General features: G+C 38.8%; 1 protein-coding gene across 3 annotated transcripts in view; it reads left to right on the top strand.

The window, feature by feature from the left end:
- Positions 1 to 22101, top strand: part of LRRC7 (leucine rich repeat containing 7) — a 250821-nt gene that overhangs the window by 195936 nt on the left and 32784 nt on the right. Inside the window, exons 15-19 of one of the 3 annotated variants that reach the window (XM_077823904.1) lie at positions 853 to 1053; positions 6968 to 7079; positions 7324 to 7504; positions 8642 to 10319; positions 16012 to 16161. In XM_077823904.1, coding sequence (XP_077680030.1) covers positions 853 to 1053; positions 6968 to 7079; positions 7324 to 7504; positions 8642 to 10319; positions 16012 to 16161 — 2322 coding nt within the window. The remainder of the gene's footprint in view (positions 1 to 852; positions 1054 to 6967; positions 7080 to 7323; positions 7505 to 8641; positions 10320 to 16011; positions 16162 to 22101) is intronic. The other 2 variants (XM_077823907.1, XM_077823906.1) reach the window with 2 other exon arrangements.

Genomic DNA, 22101 nt, shown 5'->3' with positions numbered 1-22101 from the left:
CAGCAAGGCTATACAGGACTATCAGGAGTAAGGTACCATTCAGTGTAACTCACTGCTAAGTCACTAAGGATTTATTCTCCTGTTTTTGTTTATGCATAAGAATAGATCTCATTGACATCGCTGCAAGCTACATGTACATATCAAGGGACAAATAGTTTCCCAGTAGGTTAGATTTTGCTCTCAGTTATTCTGATGTAAATCCAAAATAACTCCAATGAATATAGGAAAATTATTCTGGATCTTCACAGATGTCATTAAGAACAGGATGTGATCTGATCTGATAGTGGTCTTAATCCGAGAGTAGAATATGAACCTCAGTATTCTTACATGGTAAAAAACTGAACATAAAGGGAAAAATTCTGATCTGTGATTGACATCAGAGGGGAAAGTTATACTTTAGATAGACACTAGTATAACTGAAATTAGATTCCAGCCCACAGACTTTGAAAATGACTCGTAATTAGATCTCGGTGAAATTTTTCAAACAAAACTTTGTGAATTAATGTTGAATTTGCTAAATTGTTTAGCAAAGAAAGAAATGTTTAATTTTGACATTTTTTAAATGAATCATTTTGATTTTTTGATTGAAACTACTGTTTGAATTTTGCTTCAGTTTAATTTTTTTTAAAGGTAAAATCAATGATGTCAAATGAAACAAAACGTTCAACCACTGAACGGAAAAATCAGTTATTCACACAGCTCATAATGACAAATGTGTGTAGCACATTTCTCAAATATTTTAATTCACTGCTTGTACATTATACACTTATCCATAGTACTGTAACCATAGATTTAGCTTGCATGTTATTTTTATTTTGTATTTGTGCTTTAATTCTTTTGATAAATGTTTAGGTTGAAATAAATCTAAAACGTTATCCAACTCCATACCCAGAAGATTTAAAGAACATGGTAAAATCTGTTCAAAATCTGGTTGGCAAAACAAGCCATGGAGTGAGGCCTGAGAACTCAACACCAGCTGCCAACAGTGAGCAAACTATGAAAGAAAAGTATGAGCACAAGTGGCCTATGGCAGCAAAGGAGATTTCAGTGGAGGTAATATTACAAGATTATTGTTACTTTCCAGAGCTCAATGTGGGTTTTAACCTGGCTCCATTACATAGTTTTATATCTGATCTTAAAATCATAGGCAATTGTTTCTGGTTTTAACTTTTTTATTAGAATCAGATTAATTTTTCCTAGTTTTTCTTTAAAATTAATTAAGACTCATTTTCTAAATTTTCATAAGGATCTATTCTGCTGTTCGTGTGTGTCTGTAACTCTCCTAAATTTTAATGGCAGTGAGATATACATAGCAGTAGCAGAATAGAGCATATAATTTACATGTCAGTCATATACTCATAAGTGTCTTCTTGATTCAGATACGTAATGACAAATATAATGATTTAGGGCAAGAGTCTGCCATTTACTCACATTGAGTCTGATCCTAAGGTTACTGAAGTCAACAAAAGTCTTTCCATTGACCTCAATGAACTTTACGGCAGGCCCATTCAATAGTATTTACTGCAGAAGTCTCATAGATGTCAATTGGACTACTTATGAAGTAAGGTACTATTCATTGTGAGTGTGAGTTGCGGAACCTGCTCCTTAAAAAATAGATACTTACCAAGAGAAGGTAAGTCCTTATATTGTCCTCATATTGTAAAAGGCTGCAATTCTAGCGTGAACATTGTTGAAAGTTATTTCCAAAATTTAGTACTAGGTATATGGAGCCAAATTCAGAGCTGGTGTAAGTCAATTCCTTTGATCTCAGTGGACATTTGCTCACTTATACAAAGTCTGAAGTTAGCCTCTTTTTTAAACCAATTAATTACAATTTAAAAACATGAATTACAGCTGTGATGATGCTTGCAGTACTTACTGATCATTTTATAACATACCTGGAGAGATCCATGGAAAGCACCTCACACACTTTTGGAAGCCTCTACAAAACCCAGATTTAAAAAAAAAATAAATTAGAAAATAAAGTCATTCAATCTTTATCAAATTTTCTTTTCACTTCTTTGTAATTTAACTGTTACAATTGATGCATTATCCTTGAGAAGTACCACCCTGTGGCCAGCTGTTGCTGTGTAATTACATTAATTTGTCTTCTCCCATTGTGCACGTACCACTGCAGATTGGGTTGTTTTCACACATCCAATAGTCCTAGTAACCGTTGCTCCACTTATTGCACTGGTATGTGTTTCATTTACAGTGACAATATTTCCATTTCTTTTGGGCTTGTTCTTATTAAAGCACACTTTAGCACACTTATTTTCCCTTGGGACTGCTTCCACAAATGTTCGCAAAATCTAGGTACTGCTTCAGCTGGGTTCTTTGAATCAGAGTTTTCAAAATCAAATAATTTGCTGTTTTCTTTAAATCCTTGAATCCAAATGTTATTTCTTTTAACTCTCTGAAATACATTCTAATCATTTAACTTTCACCAAATGTTGTTACAATCCTGTTCCTTCAGTCAGGGTGTTTGTGCCATTTTGTTCTCATCAACTAGATAAATCTGTATTATATCATTTAGCTCTGAACAGCAGGGAGCCCGGAGCCCAGGTGGCACCTGGTCCAGGAGCCGGGAGCCCAGGTAGCAGCTGGGCTCCCAGTGGGAAACAGAGAGCCCAGGTGGCAGCCTGGCAGGGAGCGGGAAGTCCAGGTGGGGGACTAGGGAGCCCGGGCGGTAGCCTGGTGGGGACCGGGGAGCTGGGTGGCAGCCCAGCTGGGAGTGGGGAGGCATCAGGGCTCTCAGCGGGGAGCCAGGAGCCTGTGTGGCAGCCCAGCCTGAAGTGGGCACCGTGGGTGGCAGCCAGGCAGGAAGCCAGGAGCTGGGGGGGCAGCCGGGGTCTAGCTGGAGCTCCCCACTCGCCCCAGGGTAACAGCCCAAGCTGTGAGCCACGTGTGGGGTTCATAGCAGGGAGCCTAACAGCCTTTCTTTTCAATTTCATGGTTCTGGATGGGAGCTATGAAATTGACAAGCATGACAGCCCACAGCCAATGTAAGTAACAGTGTCTATATGGACACTGCGCTGCCCTAACTACACCAAGCTAATCCCTGTGCATCTTGTGGAAGTGGAATTATGATGTTGCTGTAGTAAGGCATTTACATCGGTGGGAGCAAGGCTGTAGTGTAGACACTGACACAATTAGGTCAGTGTAAGGCAGCTTACATTGACCTAACTCTGTAGTGTAGCCCAAGCAATAGAAAATAAAGCATTCCAAAAGAGCCACCTGTCTGATTCAGACAACATTCATAACTTGACTTTGAAAATCCCATACAGGAAGAAGAAAGAACATACAGAAAGTTCAGAGGTACAATAAGAAACTTAACATGCAGTGTGCGTCAAAAATTACAGTATATCACAGCTTGAGAATGCTACACATGTACATTTTCAAAAAGGACATTGGATGATAAGTTTGTATACTGGGATGGAAACTGACTGATGCATTGGCAAAATTTTATTAAATAATGGCCAGCTTTAAGTTGTGTGTGTATTTATTATGTTGTATAGGAAATACAAAATAGTATAAAGGAACTGTAACTCTGGTGTATCAAAATAATTTAAGGTCTTGAATATATTACAATAAACATAGAGTATGTGTAAGAAACAAATATATATATTTGTTGTGCCAACATTGAGGGACTGACTAAACTGGCTGACAAGGAATGTAAGGAATTTTGAGAAGGCATAACTACATGTAAGGCAAAAACATTAAACTATCACTACAGAAGTATAATAGTACTCTCGAAGGACTGTATATGTGGCAATCCTCTCACTTATATTTGCTTTCAATCATGTTACTAAAAGCAATTAATAAAGTATAAACCTTATAAAACTATGAAAATAAGAGCAATAGTAACATAGTTTTAGTGTACAATATTGTACATTTTTAATTAATGAAATTGTGTTTTTGAATATTGCATCTCTTTCCCTCCTTTCATCTTCTCCACAAAGTCATTTAACTCACTATTGATGGAATAACTGCCAACGAAGTGCTGGGGACACAGATCCTTATAGTGCCTCAACCACCCTCCACCTTCTGAAGCAGAAGTGCTCAGCTACAAGTATACCTCTAGCAAGGCTCAAACCACCTCTCTTCCCCCAACATTCCCTCCATCACTCCTACTTATAAATGTCAACTTTTTCCTCCCTCTCCCTTCTAACACCACTCATTCTCTACCTCTCTCTCTACTACCAACTCTCCTCCGCCAAATGTCCATTCTTCTCCCATGACAGAGACCATCATCCCCTCTTCCCCAAACCTGTGTCCACTCTTCCCAGAAGGTCTTTTCTGAATCTGTCTTCACCCTAACTCATCGACCATCCATGTCTCTCCCCAAGGCTGTGTCCCATATCAGCCTTCCTGCTCCTTGAGGCTGGATACCCCCCACAAGACAATCCTTTGGAGCCTGTGTTCCATCAGAGTGACCCTTATGGCTGCATTCCATAACTGCCTTCCCAGGGTCCCCCCCCCAGGCTTAACTCCACCGTGTAACTCCTCTAGATAGTGTGTTTTCCATTATCTCCCTTCCCCCGTTGTGTCCTTCACAAGGTCTCCATGTGCAGTCTCCTCCTCATACCTGAACCATGTCCATGTCATGATGGGAAGGGAAGGGAAGAAGCACAGAGAACAGTCCCTCTTCATATCTCCATTTCTTTCACTTAGCTGCCCTGTTCTGTGAGTTCCTAATTTTAATTACTCCTCCGTGGTTCAAGCCACTATCTCACTTCCCTTCTTCCTCTTTCTTGTTTCTTGGTGTTTTCAGAACATATCCGATAGCTGGTTAGTACAGAAAATCAGTCAGATTGGAGATGTCAGACAGTGCAGCTTTTGGGCCCAGTTACATGTATGGAATCATAAAGATTCTCAAAGAGGGAAGCAGCAACTGTCTGGTTGGAAATGAAAAACAAAGGGATAAATTGGGCTAAAACACTTCTGAGTGAAGTAAGAGATCATCAAGCAGTAGCAGCTGCTAGGTGAGTGGATCATGAACAAATGGATGAGTCTAGAGCATTTCTGACTGGAGGTTGGGTTGTTGACTTAACAAGACAGTTTTATGGTTGAGCTGTGGACAAAGAATCTAATGCTGGAAATGACAGCTGTAAAAGAGGAGCTACTGCTGGGAACAACTGAGAAGGCCCCTCAACCGTAAATTATTTTACTTTTTAAATTAAATGAGTTCAATCTTACACAATCTAAGGACTCAATATGAATTTATTTCCGTACTAGGAAGGCAAAAGGGCAGGGTCTAAGAAATCCATTGAGTTAATTCCCCTTACTCTTCCTTATCAGCCCCTAAAATCAAAATATTGTTGCCCCTTTTGACCCGAGCAGCAAGTCAAAGTTTGGGGTCCAGTGAGTGTACCAGTTGGGAATAGAAATTGGTGGTAGTCAGGTAATACAGTTTTTTTTATTTACAAAGAATGTACGAAGTCCTCTGTCTCTGACCACAGAAGGAATGAAATAGCACGAAACAGCTTCTTTTGCTCATAGCACCAGGAGCATTCTTTCCAGCCTGTGGTCCTGACCCAAAAACCTCTCCCTAGGCTTCTTTCAGGGACAGCAATCATACTTTCAATATCATACTCCCTTCTGTGTGTGCGGGCGTGTGGGTCCCCCCCCCCTCATTCCTTCTCAGTTTCTCCGTGTCCTGTCTTCCCATACACACACCTGCGCAAAACAATACTTAACAAAAGCTTCTAGGTGGGTTCATGCACTCCTTTTGTCTTAGTTGGGGCTTATGCTTACCGTTAGTTAACATATGAACCACAATCCCATAACAAGGTTTCATCCAATTCATACAATATCAGAAACAATACTTAAGGGGGAACCATGGATGATTAGATTTGTGGATTAGCGGACCTGGATTCTATTCCTGGCTCTGCCATTGATTCACTGTGACCTGGGGCAAGTCACTTGACCTCTCTGTGCCTCAGTTTCCTTATCTGTGTGTTGGGATAATAGCGCTTACTTATCTTGATAAAATTATTTGAAATATATGGATGAAAAAGAAATATGTAAATGCTAGGTATTGTAAAACAAGGATTTTATAAGTAGATCAGAGATGAGTCAGAATCTTTGGGATTGTATCAGACCATTTAAAGTTCTCCCTGCATTTCCAACCCTAATTTTTCTTTACATTATTGTTTAAATTCTGTGAACCTAGTGAATTTTGATATTCAAAATCTTTTTCTATTTAATCCTAATATGAATTATTCTATTAAAGAGAACTGTAAACTATAATTTCTAAAATAAACTTTCAAGTCATAATTAACCAAACGTGTCAGAACACATATTTCAACCAATAAAAGCACACGTTTTGTTTAAAAACAGAAACAAATGACTTATCAGTCTAATTCTTTGCAGGAGGGATTTTAGCAGCACACATCTTGTTTACATTATGTAGGAAACCTTTTGAAATTCAGCCAGATTAGCATTTGCTCTCAAAACACAGGGTTAACATTATTATTAGCCTAAATTCATAGAAAATTCTTTTGGAGCCAAGATAGCTGTTTGGTTCAGTGCAGATGTAGGGACAGTTGAATTTGTAAAGATCTGTCCTATTGTAGTTGGAACAAATGAACGAGTAGTACTTAATTCGTCAATAAGTGAATAGTTTTTTCTAAATTTTCATTCAATTCTACTTAAATTTTACATTTTTGTAAGCTTTACTCCATCAAGAATGTGTGTGTGGTTTTGACACATCTCAAGTTCTATCTAGTTCATCTGCATTTTCAGAATAAACACGCTATCATCATAATATTAGTGCTTTGTTATAATATTTAATGAATAAGTAGAACTGTAGTGTGACAAATTCAGCATGATTAGAATGATATTGTCTGTGCCTGGGTTTATGTAGTTCCATGTTCATGACAAATGTGGCTGTTTCTTCATTGCCTTCTGCAAGTCCACCTTATTATAGTTTTATTTTATACTTCAGTATTATTCTCTCTCTCAGGATTCCTTTGGACACCCTGCTAATGACATGAGGATAGGAGAACTTCGCCCTTCAGTGGCTGAGGCTCCCTTGTACCAACCCAAACTTGTTCTTCTGGGTAAAGAAAAGAAAGGTACTACAGTATGTTGACTCCCAAAGGTATTCAGTGAAGGCATGTTTAATGCGTGCAGCTAGATAGATGAGCTAGAAGTAATACATTGTGCTGGGATGTATTGGATACTACACTCTGATTTGCAGATATCTTACAAACATGTTTTTAAATATATGCATAATATCAGTTTGAACATTTATTTTTCCAGTATGTTTAGTTTCCGAATGCTCCAACCCCACATAATGCTTGTTCTATTTTATTTCAGAATCAACAGATGAATCTGAAGCAGATAAAATCCACTGTCTCAATAACAGTGTTTCCTCAGGCACTTACTCAGACTATTCACCTTCCCAAGCTTCCTCAGGGTCCTCTAACGCTCGTGTTAAAATGGGGTCCTTGCAAACTACTGCCAAAGAAGCAGTGAATAATTCTTTGTGGGGTAACAGGTGTGTATATGTTTACTGGGTCTGATTCTCTGTTGCCTCTCACTTTGTGTAGTCAAATACAGCTGGGCAAAGTGAGGGCATACTGGGTATTTAAGGCTGTCAAACAAGAAGAGTACCATTTTACACCCATTTTGCCCTGATGGAGATAACAATACAAGGTGAAGACAGTGGAGAGTCAGGTTCACTATTATATTTTCTAAAGTGAAATAACCACATACTGAAAGTGCATAGATCCTGAGCTGCAGCTGAGGAGTGCTTGGCACACTTTAGGATTGACACAATGCTTGTAACCTTTATACTCCCACAGCCCTCAGTTTGTCCTAAAATAGGACCCCTGCACAAATAAGAGAAGCCTGAAAGCTGCTTTAATTTTCACTGGTTATCAACAGCCTGAAGGGGATCATTGTAGCAGCTGGAGATTGCCAGGGCACAGGGCTCTTCCCCAGCCATGCCCCTACACTGGCAACACAGAATAGAAACTGCTACAGCAGCTCTTTGCCACTGAAATGTGTCCCTACACATGGGGAATCCTCCACAGGCAGGTTAAGCTTGCTTTATGGGTACACCATTCCGTTGCTGCAGAAGCACAAAGCTGTCCAACTGGACAAGAGGATCAGGGCCATCATGCACCAAATTTTCAGAAGCTTCATTTTGCAGCCTGGAATTGTGTTAATTCCTGGATTTATGACAGCAGAGGCTTTTATAGATGAATTATTTTGTGCAGAGTTACCCACTTTGCTGAAAAATAAGTTATATTACATACAAAAAAATGTTAAAACAGTTATTTAGGTTGCAAAGCTAAGCTCTGAAAAGTTAGAAAATGCCAGATTTTGTGACAAAGCACCGGCATAATTTCTATATGTATTGTAATATAATCCAAAGGGATAGATATACATGAGAAAACATTAGGATGTTTTTGGAGGTTTCAGAGTAACAGCCGTGTTAGTCTCTATTCGCAAACAAGAAGAGGAGTACTTGTGGCACCTTAGAGACTAACCAAGGTGGTTAGTCTCTAAGGTGCCACAAGTACTCCTTTTCTTATTAGGATGTTTTGTAAGACTTTCTTTCTGCTGATACTCACTTATTGTAACAGAGGCCCTGATAGTCTTCATTGCATTTTATTTTTACTTTTTGCAGGCTTGCGCAGTCTTTTCCACAGCCTCTTGAGACAAAGCCATTACTCAGCCAGCTAGAGTCTGCTCCAGTGGGAAATCTGCAGCAGCGCAATGATAGGCATCCAATGAGTGACACTTTTGCTGACAGCTGGAATGATACCCCACACTATGATAACACAGGGTTTGTTGCAGAAGAGAGCACAGTGGAGAATCCTAGCACTAACCCTCTCTTATGCTCTAAATCTAGAAGCACATCTGCTCATGGACGCAGGCCTTTAATTAGACAAGACAGGATAGTTGGCATTCCCCTGGAACTTGAACAGCCTACACTCAGAAACACACCTGAATCAGAAGTGCCTCCTCCCAATCCTTGGCAGAATTGGACCAGAACTCCAAGTCCTTTTGAAGATAGGACAGCTTTTCCTTCTAAATTGGAGAGCACCCCCACCACCAGCCCTTTGCCTGAAAGGAAAGATCATATCAAAGAATCTCCTGAAGCAGCTAGCACTTTTTCTCCAGGAGTAGCATGGGAGTATCATGATTCAAATGCTAACAGAAGTCTTAGTAATGTCTTTTCACATATTCATTGCCGTCCAGAATCTTCTAAAAGTGTTATTGCAATAAGCAAGAGTACAGAGAGGCTTTCCCCAATGATGAGAGATTTAAAAACTAGTAAATTTAAGAAGTCGCAAAGTATTGATGAGATCGACATTGGTACATATAAAGTTTATAATATTCCATTAGAAAACTATGCATCCCGTAATGACAATGCAGGAACCCATGAAAGACTAGATAAAATGGTAGGACAGGAGCATGGTATGTCTAGTATGTCTCGTAGCCAGTCTGTACCAATGCTAGATGATGAGTTACTGAGTTATGGAAGTGTTAAGGTACAGCAGCAGCAAAAGCCTTCTGTAACCAAAAAAGTCTATCAGTTTGACCAAAGCTTCAACCCGCAAGGAGCAGTGGAAGTTAAAGCAGAAAAGAGGATACCACCGCCTTTTCAACACAATCCAGAATATGTTCCCCAGCAGAGTAAAAACATTGCCAAGGATTTGGTTAGTCCAAGAGCCTATAGAGGATATCCCCCCATGGAGCACATGTTTTCATTCTCTCAGCCTTCAGTTAATGAGGAGGCTGTTAGTGCTCAGTTCTCAACCCAGGGATCAAGGTCAGGATTTTTGAGAAGAGCAGATTCATTGGCAAGCTCCACTGAAATGTCAATGTATAGAAGAGTAAGCGAACCTCACGAACTGCCTCAGAGTGATAGGTATAGCAGACCTCAGTATAGAGCAGCTATGGAACGCCAAAGTAGTATCTCAGTGTCTGAAACCCAGTTCCTCAAAAGGAATGGCAGGTATGAAGATGAACACCCTTCATATCAAGAAGTGAAAGCCCAGTCTGGAAGTTTTCCAGTTAAAAACCTTACACAAAGGAGGCCATTGTCTGCAAGAAGCTACAGTACAGAGAGTTACGGTACATCTCAGACTAGACCAGTTTCAGCTCGGCCTACAATGGCAGCTCTATTGGAAAAGATACCATCAGACTATAACTTGGGTAACTATGGTGACAAGCCTTCAGATAACAGTGATATAAAGACAAGGCCTACCCCTGTGAAGGGAAATGAGAGCTGTGCTAAAATGCCTGCTGACTGGAGACAACAGCTACTTAGACATATAGAAGCTAGAAGGTTAGACAGGGTATGTTTGACATTTCTCTGGAATTAATGCTCTAGTTTTATATTTTAATATTTCTAAGTATGTGCACGTACAGTGGTGAATATACATATTTCTGATTCTGAGATTCCCTGTATTTGTGTTATGGGGAACTCCTCTGTGAAGGATTTTGTTAACATAAGATATATAATCAATTAGTATTGGGGGTTCTTGGGTAAATGATTTATGGAGGCTTATGTATAAAAGTGTTTGGTACCAAAAAACCTGCTTCATTTAGTTACTACTTTGGAACTGTCTGAAATACTACAACCATAATTTCTATCAAAGAGCAGTATCAGCCACAGTAGAAGATTCTGAAATAAAACTAGAAAGGACTGAATCTTAGTGGGAAAATCTAATTTTTACTTAAAAATATGAAGTTCCCTATTCAGCTTTGTAAGGGCTATTTCATGGTGTATTTTAAGAAAAAATTGAAAAAACTTTTTAAAACTCATTTAGATGGCAGTATAGGTACCAAGATTTTCAGTTTTTGGTCTTAACTCCACTTAAAAAGTAGAGTAAGGGTCTGACGCTGGCTGTACCTCTAGGAAGTGCACAGCAGAGTTTGAGGAGGAGGGGCCAAAGATGGCTTTATGTCACCCACCTTCGTATCTGTGACACTTTGGGGTTCAACCCAGATCAGTAAGGGGTGTGTCACCACCTGCTTTGAAACTCTGGGTGCCTTAAATGTTATGCTGTGGTGGCTCACAGCCCTGATACCAACAGCCTGAACACAAGCATGCATGTCAGACCCTGGCTTCCACTGCTTAGTTACTGTTTCAGAGTGACCCCAAGACCCTCCCAGTCCTGAATTTCCCCCAGACCATCTGCTGTGTAGTGTCCAGTCCTTCAGACTGTAGCACTCACAGAATCTTATTAAGTTTGTTGCTCTTTTAAAGAGATTATACTCTGCAGCTTATTAATCTAACTGGGGTTTGACAATCACTGTTATTTCAATCACAGCACTGGTCGGTTTAGATAAAAGGGAAAAACAAGCTTATTCAATCAAAAAGAGAGAGATTTAAGTGAGGATAAGGGGTAAAAATAGAGAGGGTTACCAACAAACAAAAGTCAAAATATGCTTTCTAATGGCAAAGATCTCACTTAAGCTACAGTCTTTGGTGAGGAAACTACCTTGTATAATCTTCCTTTTCCAGCAGTTGGTGACTAGCTCTTGGAATCCCCACAGAGTCCAAGGCGCTGGTTTTCCTTGTCTCCTCAAGTGAAGAATAACTTAGGGGTTCTCTGCTCCTCTCTTTATAGTCCAGTAAACCTTTGAAAAGTATCTCTCTGAGTTCATTGACCCTTCTTCAAAGGGCAGGAAGGCTTCCTGGGAGTGCAGTCTCCATCCCCCACTGACAATGTGATCACTTTTTCCCCACTTGCACTCCTTATGGATTTTTTTGCCTGGCATGCAAATATTCTTTTGTCACACCTTACTCAATTTAGATGGAATATACATGCAAGCAGACGCAACCACATTCCTTTGTTCGGGGTGGGGGGGGGGCAAAAGATTATTTTATCAACTCCTTCTGATATGCCTGGTTTAAACACGTTTTAGTCATAACTCCAGAAAATCTGTATAATTCCTTGTGGGTTGACAGTACATACATCATGCAAGAATATTAATGATCAGTGAGTTATTCATTTTCCAGTGATATATTACATGACACCTTTTAAATATATATTGTGACAAGTGTTAGCTGTAGTGAGTATGTCAGGCCTCACAGGAGTTGCTGACAGAGTAGCGAACCCCCAAGGGACCTCTGTGTCACAGCATACTTCAGATTCTTGGCTGCTCTAGGGTCAAAAATGGTCCCCAGTGAGGGTGACCTTATTTCCCTAAGGGAAAATGGGATACTGCGTAGGGCTCTTCCAAGTCTCTCATCCAGTCCCCCAAGCAGAGCTGGTCTGAGCTGCTTGCCTGAGTTCCCTCCTGCATGCAGGGCTATCCCAAGCCACCTGGCATCACTGCTTGCCTGAACCCCCCTGCATGGGTCTGGCATTTGCCGCTCACTCTCCCTGGGATTGCCAACCCTGCAGGATTGTCCTGGAGTCTTCAGGAATTAGACTAATCTTTGATTAAACATTATGTCATGTGATGAAACCTCCAGGAATACGTCCAACCACAACTGGCAACCCTACTCCCCCCTCCCCAAACATTCTTCCGTGCCCCATTGGAGAGGGTGCCCCACTTTTTGGGCAAAACTGGGCATTTGTCCCAAAAATCAGGACACCCGGGTAGGGCTTAAAAAGGACACTGTCCTGACCAAAATGGGATATATGGTTACCCTATCCCCAGCATAAAGTGTATAGCTAACATACAGTAGCCTATCTTGAATGATCTAGGTGCTGCAACATAACCCATAACCTCCATAGTGCCATGCATTATGGACCTGCCCCTTATAATGCCTCCTTCCCTACCCCTGTCATCCCCCTGTGCTGGAGCTTGCAGATAGGACAGGATAAGGCCATGCAGGGAATTATTTTGTGGCCCCATAAGGTGCTTTTTAAGCCCTACTATGCTGCCACAGCCAGGAGATAGAAAATCTGTTCCTAAAGTTTCATAGCACCAAAGCTACCTCTGAAGCACAGCTGAGTGCCACATTGGGTTAGGAGAAACATGGAACGTTTCCCACTGAAGCCTCACCACTTGAACTCCTGATTGTCACATTTTAAAGGATACTTGTGCATCCTTTGTCAGACAGGCCTGCAAGAAAAACAGACACCTTGGCTGCTGTGAATTTTTACTTTAAAATAAAAGGTAAATTATCTACTTTCCATAGAGGCTCAACCACCTCCAAATCTTGGCAACCAGATTTAGACCTTATCTTTGATGTCTAATTGCCAACACTCTTCAAATGGCCAAATTTGTGGGAATTGCTTGTTTTCCAGATTAGGATTCAGTACTCCCAGTTTAGTTTTGTAAGTAAAGGTTCAACTTTAAAGCCAGTATTTGAAAAACACCAAAGCCAGGCTGGAAGAGGAAAGAAGGAGTTGCTGGGGGCTGGCGACTACAAATCAAAGCAATATTGCCTTTAAAAATAAAATTAAACTAGGCAATTAAAAAATTATACTGTTTTTCCTCTTCCTTTTTTTTTTAAACCCATCTAACTTACATAAAGGATAGCTGGATAGTAGATTTGTTTTTTATATAAATGAGATGATTTCGTAATAAGGGTTCAAATTCTGCTCTCATTTACAGATGTGCAATAGGGGTATACTTTAAGGCAGAATATGGTCTGTGGTTGGTAATGTATCATTCATGACTAATTGGGGTTTCAAACATGACATCACTTTAAAATAAAAAAGGTCAAACCAATGAAAACTACTGACTAGAGCTGGTCAGAAAATTGATTTTCCATCCGTCAAAAAATTTTGAGATTGTGAAAAAAATTCATTCTGAATTGGGACATAAAGCTGGAATTTTGAAATTTTTTGCAGAACTAAACTCTGGGAAAAAATTGTTTAGGGTCACTAAAAATGTTTTGTTTTGATATATATGACATTTTCAATTTTGATTTTGATCCCCCTTTTATTTTTATAAAAAATAAGTTAAAAAATATATTAAAAAATTTTAAACGAAAAGATGTTTTGAAATGAAAAATCAAAACTTTGTTCTGAAAATTTTGAAATAGGATGTTTTGACATTTTCAAAATGATTTCCAATTTTTAAATGAAATTTCACTGAAATCCATACAATTTCACAAAAAAATCAGTTTAATCAAAATGGTATTTTCTGAATGAAAACTGTTTTAACAAAAATTTTCCAGTCAGTTCTACTTCTGACAATCACTAACCGAAGCCATATTAAAGTAAATAATTGATTGGTCTAGGTTTTGAAGACAAACTCATTACGACTTTTCTTCTCCAGCTTTGGGATGGTAGTGGCTTTCAGAAGTTCTTCATACATGACTCCATTGCCTTTAATATGCACTCTTCATGGAAAAGCTAACTCAGAAGGCTTAATTCTTTGATTTCCAGGAGTCCTTACCAAAAGAAAAATGGAACCTGCTAATGGTTTTGTCAGAAGTGAGATGGGTGTACTGCTGAAACCCTACCTTTTCAGTAATGCTCAGAGAGCATTGAAAGGCTCTGGATAGTGTTTGGCAATAGTGTATTACAAATACATCATAGCTTTTTAAAAAGAGGGAAAAAACATAAGTAAACTGTCAAAAATGTATTCTAACCCTCATTGGTGTTTTTAGGGGGCAATATTAAACCTGTAGCTTATTTAACCTTGTAATGGTAGCATTGGATATGCACAACTATTGCTTTTCAGTGTGGAGATTATTGTTATACCCATTTAGCTGTAGAAAGATGAGCATGTTTATTTTCCATGCAAAATATAGTATTGATGATATAATATTTCTATGCATGGTTTGACTATCCAGCCAAAAATACACTTTATAAATATGGGCTTGTTTCATAAATCAAAGCGGCTTTGAAAAACTGCTGTGGTCTAATGTGTAAATTATATGCATTTTTAAAATGTATTCAAATACATAATTTATGCTGGATCTTAACAACTCTGAAGTCAAGATACCCATTGCTATTCATGTACTAAAGAATGATGCATATTAAAATAACATTAAGGCTCAAACAGACAAACTTTAAAAAATGTATCTTGAAGATTGAAACTTCTTCCTTACCTCCATTGCTGTACGTGTGGTATGTAAAATTACTCCATGTTTGGAGACCACATAATACCTAATGAAAATGTGGTATCTTAAGAACAGAGGTTTCAGGCTAAACTTTGTATTTTCTGGATTTTGTTGGTTTAGGACACACTTTACAATTATTTTAAATATTTGTGTTTGGTGTAAGGAATACATTCATTCATATAAAGCATGCAGTGAAGATCCTGATTAATTAAATTAGGTTCATATTGATTAATGCAATTGAAAGTGATCTAATATACAGTAAATTTGCAGTATACAGTCAGAAACTGAGACTGACCATGGCGATACTTTGCACAAGATCAGTTTTATGGACCAACCTTTATGGAGATGTAGGAAGTGTAACAACCTTCATGTAAAAGGTCTTTGCTCCAGATGAAAACATATTGTGCTAACTGATGGAATTCTCAACCCAAACATATCAGGTTGCCTGTGCAGCTGGTTTGTAGCTGCTAATAAAGGAAATGGGCAGTAGTGGATCCAGCCAGCTGATCCTGTCATGTGGAATTTTGGTCCATTTAGTCCATGCGTGCACAGACCCATTCACTGTGTGTCTGTCCCAACCAAAATCCTCTCTTCCACAAAGAGCTTAGCACACAAGATGGTACAGAGACCTCTTGTATGGATTTTCCTGCTATTACTTCCCAGCACTTCAAATACACAGATTTTTGGACCATCCGTGGGAGTATAGGGCGTCCCTGGTTCTATATCCATAAAATGACGTGTACCATACAATATACCAGAGTTTTCAGACTATGGGTATAAAAAATATTTCATTTTCTATCAGTGTTATAGTCTTTTTATGGTATCCATTTTATGTATAACCAGTACTGTATGTGCTTTTGTTCAACTGAGTGCATGCATCAAAAAGCTACTTATTTCTTGGTATCGTTTGTTTGCTTATACTAAAACCTGTGAAGTTAACCATGTTTGTGCGATACTTAATTCAATGAGCATGTGTGTTCATATCCTGTCACGTGGTTATTTCCTTTACTCAGACCGCTGCTTACAAACACCACACTGTTAACCTTGGCATGCTGCACTCTGGAGGTTTGTCAGCAATGCATGCAGGCAGAAGCATGACTTTAAACTTGCAGACTAGATCTAAATTTGAAAACCAAATTCAGCAAGAGCTACCTCTACCAAAAGTAAGTATGGGATAGCCAGTATATACCAACATCATAGAATAAATTAATACCCTTTGCTTTTTCCTGCTTTAGCTTTTCATGCTTATACCCTGTAATCAGTCCAAAAAGCAAAGATGCTGGTACCATAGTTTGCCTAGTTAATAACCTTGCTTTTTGGATTAACTAGCTCACATGGCTGTTATTGCTGCTTTCTGCTCTTGTGTTGCAGACTAATGTTATCCTGATTATATGTTCTGGGAATAGCGCTGGGATTATGTTTCATGTTGTAGATGTTTAATCCTAGAAATGGTACTGTAGACATTTTTTTAAGAATGTATGTAGATTGCATCACAGGAGCCAAGGTGTTCCACTTTCCACTAATTTATCTGTAACAGCACTGACACGCTTTGAGCCCCTACTGGCTACAATTACAGTATTTTTAAATTTTGGTTTTAAGTATTGGGGATATAGAAAAGAAAATTAGTGTTCTAAAACTTTTCAGTTTCTGATTTCATACCTATTATTGATATATTGGTGCATGTATATATGCATCATACACATGTATAAACATCTACTAATCTACATGGTTCATGAACGAAGTAGCTATAACAAGATAGAGTAGAATGTTACCCATTAAAATCTTGCCAAAATATTCATAGCGTGATGTAGAAGGGACTTTAATCTCTGCTTTAACACATGTGAGAGTAGTCTCACTGAAGTAAGGACAGGTCCTTGCGTTGACATAAAATTCCAAACAGTCATATTATTTATGCATGTGCATATGAAATCAGTGTAACTACTCACATGCTCTAATGTTAGCCATGTGGCATAAGAGTTTTGCTGACCTGGAGTCTAACAGCCTGATCTAACTATTAATACATATAGTGTATTGTATTTCCCAGCCAGTAAGCATACCGGAATATTTCAACAGTACAAATACACACATTGCATTGCCAAGCTGCACCTAATAACTTATCCTTTCACATTTGGTTAGTTTCTTATGCCCTTCACTCTCTGCTTATCCAGAGTGTTACAAACCTTCATATTTTGTACTTGTACATCTCCAATGTGGCAAAATTAATGACAACCAAATTGTCATCTTAAATATAGATGTGTACTCACTTAGAAAAGGAGTTTTCCAGCATTTGTCATATTTTTTTTCTTTCAAAGACTGTTGATATATCTTTGGGTGATATATTAATTCTTGTTCCAGGTCCTAGCAAGGAATCATTTTGACATGTAATTCCAGACAGCCTTAGTATTTCATGCATGTGTATTTATGAATGAGGTATTTCATATATCATGCACATCAAGAACTTTAGGTCATATGCTATATTTGACTTTAATGCATTCTGGTCAATAGGGAGTTACATGTGTGGATCTAGGGTGATATATGACCCCACGTGTGTATTCTTGTGACCAGCAACTAAGGACTCCAAGCTCTTACTCTAATATTCCTTCTGTTAAGCACTCAATCACAATCTGCTACATGCCACCATAAAATCTCATCTTAAAAAATGTGGAAGAATGATATTCTCTTACTATACAATTTGCAAAGCAAAGACAAAGTTAGTGCTGATGTAATACTTTGAATTCCTAATACTGCTTATTTTTATTCCTTGATATCTTCTAGAACGTTTTGCATTTCTGGCTGAGGGACATAAATAACTTGTGAACTAAATGCTAAACTATAAATCTTCCACTGGCACTATGTAGATCTTTGAAAGGTGTCTACTGGAAATTTTGGAATTGTCTGCAAGTGTGTTGTGGACTCAGACTGTTTTCAAAGAAAATGTTGATTCAGTTTTTATTCAAAGAAGGGTAATACAGTAGAATGTTTATAACTAAACATAAGTCACTTGAAATTCTCACATTCAGAATGCATATCTCACAGGAAAAAAGATTGCTTACATATATCAACCTTTTCTTTCTGAAAACTGAATGCCTGTGGGCAATCCACATCCGTGGAGCCTGCAAATTTAATGACTGTGGCAGCTTTTGATGTGTTCTTTCTGATTTGTTGTTTAAGATTTTTTTTATCATTATCCTGGTTATTAAAATAACCTTACTTCATTTTGCAGGTGTCTCCACATCTAGACAGACTGAAACAACACCATCATACATTTAAACATCTGCAATGTTTTATTGGTTTCTTAATTTTCAGTTCTACATTTGTCTACTTAAAAGTTTTGAAAGGGATACATTCTATATGCATGTAATCCCTGCTGACATTAATTGGAGTATATATTGATGAAAGAGCAAATTTTAATACATTTTAAACAATACTGTGCTTAAGTTATTGATGTTCAGCTATAGGGTCAGCTGGATCTGATTTTAATTTTAAGTCTGAGAACTCAAGCAAGGGACAGAAACTCTAGAAGCAAAAGTATTCCTCCAATATGTAGGTGCATTAAAGGAAGGAGATGTAGCGGGGAGTTTGTCCCCACAGCACACTCGCACACAATCTGGTTTCTAGTGCTATGAATCAAGGGGAGCAGCTAGTGCTTTTAACAGAGAGCTAAGAGCCCAATAAATGGTGTGTTTTGGAGTAGGAGGAGAGGACCTGGGCCTCAGCCCCTTATATACCAGGATTGCTGTACTAGGGAGAATGCCTGTTATACCAGTTGAGCAGTTATAGCAAGAATGACTATGTCAATTGTTTATTCCAGGCCTTCTCCTCCTCTCATTTACAGCAGCATAATTTGACTCCAAAGAAGTTACTGATTTCCATTGGTGAAAGTAAGAAGGATCATGTGCATTATGCTTTTCAAAGCTGTAATATATCCAAACAACACCACTTGGGTGGTTTGCTCCTTTTTTTTCTCCCTAGTGTTGCTCAGACTCAAAAGAGCAATAATTAAGGCCTAACTGGCCAATGGCAGCTCAAAGAGTCAAAGAAAACAATTAGGGATGTAAAAAGAAAAGGAGTACTTGTGGCACCTTAGCGACTAACCAGTAAACATAACCAACAAAAGCTTATGCTCAAATAAATTGGTTAGTCGCTAAGGTGCCACAAGTACTCCTTTTCTTTTTGCGAACACAGACTAACAAGGCTGCTACTCTGAAACCTGTAATTAGGGATGTGTTTATCTTTCTTAATCTGTTCTACTGCTTCTAGAATCATAGAATATCAGAGTTGGAAGGGACCTCAGGAGGTCATCTAGTCCAACCCCCTGCTCAAAGCAGGACCAATCCACAAGTAAATCATCCCAGCCAGGGCTTTGTCAAGCCTGACCTTAAAAACTTCTAAGGAAGGAGATTCTACCACCTCCCTAGGTAACGCATTCCAGTGTTTCACCACCCTCCTAGTGAAAAAGTTTTTCCTAATATCCAACCTAAACCTCCCTCACTGCAACTTGAGACCATTACTCCTTGTCCTGTCCTCTTCTACCACTGAGAATAGTCTAGAACCATCCTCTCTGGAACCACCTTTCAGGTAGTTGAAAGCAGCTATCAAATCCCCCCTCATTCTTCTCTTCCGCAGACTAAACAATCCCAGTTCCCTCAGCCTCTCCTCATAAGTCATGTGTTCTAGACCCCTAATCATTTTTGTTGCCCTTCGCTGGACTCTCTCCAATTTATCCACATCCTTCTTGTAGTGTGGGGCCCAAAACTGGACACAGTACTCCAGATGAGGCCTCACCAATGTCAAATAGAGGGGAACGATCACGTCCCTCGATCAGCTCGCTATGCCCCTATGTATACCTCCCAAAATGCCATTGGCCTTCTTGGCAACAAGGGCACACTGCTGACTTATATCCAGCTTCTCGTCCACTGTCACCCCTAGGTCCTTTTCTGCAGAACTGCTGCCTAGCCATTCGGTCCCTAGTCTGTAGCTGTGCATTGGGTTCTTCCATCCTAAGTGCAGGACCCTGCACTTATCCTTATTGAACCTCATCAGATTTCTTTTGGCCCAATCCTCCAATTTGTCTAGGTCCCTCTGTATCCTATCCCTGCCCTCCAGCGTATCTACCACTCCTCCTAGTTTAGTATCATCCGCAAATTTGCTGAGAGTGCAATCCACACCATCCTCCAGATCATTTATGAAGATATTGAACAAAACCGGCCCCAGGACCGACCCCTGGGGCACTCCACTTGACACCGCCTGCCAACTAGACATGGAGCCATTGATCACTACCCGTTGAGCCCAACAATCTAGCCAACTTTCTACTATCACATTGAACTGTTGCTTCTTACTTTTTATCTAGATGTAATCGGTGTAAAACGTCTATTGATGTGCAGTTCATTCAGCCTCTGTCAAATGAATAACTTTATAAGCAGCCAAATTCATTTTCCTGTCAAAAACGAAAAGCTCAATCATCACAGATTTTTCCCAATCTTGTACAGAAAACAGTAAACAACTGCATCATTTTTCTTTATTCCGCAGCTTTAAATCACCTCTACAATTACAGTCACTGTCTTATAAAAATAGCACCACATTCTCTGTAGTGGAAAAAGGAACTTCTTTCAGAAGAATGCCTTCAATTTTAAAGTTCATATGATAATTATTTTTAACACTGTATGGATTCTTGCTTAGATGAACTTCAGGATCAAAAGTATATTACTCTCTCCCCTAGGACCAATCGAACAGTCACACAGTATGTTACTTTGTCAGAAAATATTGTCATAGAGGCACAGTCCTTTGAATAGCATATAGCACATGATTTGTTTTAAATGTTCTTATCAGTTTTACAAAGTAGGAGTAACTCTGGGGATTAACTGGTGAAATTAGTCACATCACACGGGTGACACACTTGCTTTTCTCTGTGTATTTTTATTCTCAGAATAGAGACTATGCAATGGGAAGTTTTCATTTCTAATGTTGCTCACTTGAATAATCTCTCAAGATACACATCTCATTTTCATGACTCTAAGGGGATTGCAATCATGCAGTCTCATTCAACCAAACTGAGAAACAGGGTAGGAGGCATTGGCAGTACTCAGATATCTAAAGGGTTTCCACAAGCAAAAAACCCAATTGGAAATAATCTGAAACAATGGCCCAGATTCTGAACTGCAGACAAGGAAAACAGTAGTGTGTAAGCAGTACGGTAATGGCTCTAAGCAACTTTTGCATTCCTTTGATCCTTCTTGGCACTGGGCCAGTCCCTGGCATATAATAGAGTGGTTTAAAATCTGCTTTAATTTATGCTATCTGCTGATGGTCCCAAGGGTCTGTTACAATAGATGAGGGATCAGCCATATGTAATGGACTCACAGCCATGCTCTCATTCTCCTAGCCGTGCATTTGTGCCAGCAGAAGTATCATCAGAGGATCCTCCACATTGTAGAAATTCTCCTGTGGCTGGATCTGCCCTGTGATGGCAGGATTTTGAAAGGATTCAGTCAAGAAAGTTATGTTTATGTGAATAAAAATTAATTAAGCCTAACTAAAAAAATTAATAAATGGAAAATAAAATTAGATTAAGATAGGACACCAAGACCACAAAAATGACTGAAAAAGAGATGAGTAAAGTTACCAGTGAAGGAAAATGACCAGGATTAAATGTGTCCAAGGGGGAGGAAACAGAAAAGAATAATAGAAGTATGACCCTGTTTCAGGAAAGCACTTAAACATGTGCTTAAGTCCATCTTTATTCGGGAAAGCACTTAAGTATGTGCCTAATTTTAAGCATGTGCTTAAGTACCATTGACTTAATTGGAATTTAAACATATGCTTAAGTGCTTTCCTGAACTGGGGTCTGTAAGAGCAGTGCAGAAGGTAACCCAAGGTATGACAACTATAACTTCAGTATTGTCTGTATTAAATATAACATTTTAAAAAAATGCATTGTAAATTTAACATTTCATATTTACATTATAGATGATGGTGAGATATTTATACATTCTTTCATTGCTCTTTACTTACTTACAGTTTGAATGAGCAGTACGATGTTTTTAGATTGTGTGATTCTGTAGCACACTATTGTGTTAAAAATGTAATTTCAGAAAAATATTTAC

Source organism: Eretmochelys imbricata, chromosome 8, assembly GCF_965152235.1.
Source record: "Eretmochelys imbricata isolate rEreImb1 chromosome 8, rEreImb1.hap1, whole genome shotgun sequence".
NCBI classification, from domain to species: Eukaryota; Metazoa; Chordata; order Testudines; family Cheloniidae; genus Eretmochelys; species Eretmochelys imbricata.
Note: the sequence above shows the minus strand (reverse complement) of the source record. Positions and strands in the feature narration are given on the sequence as shown.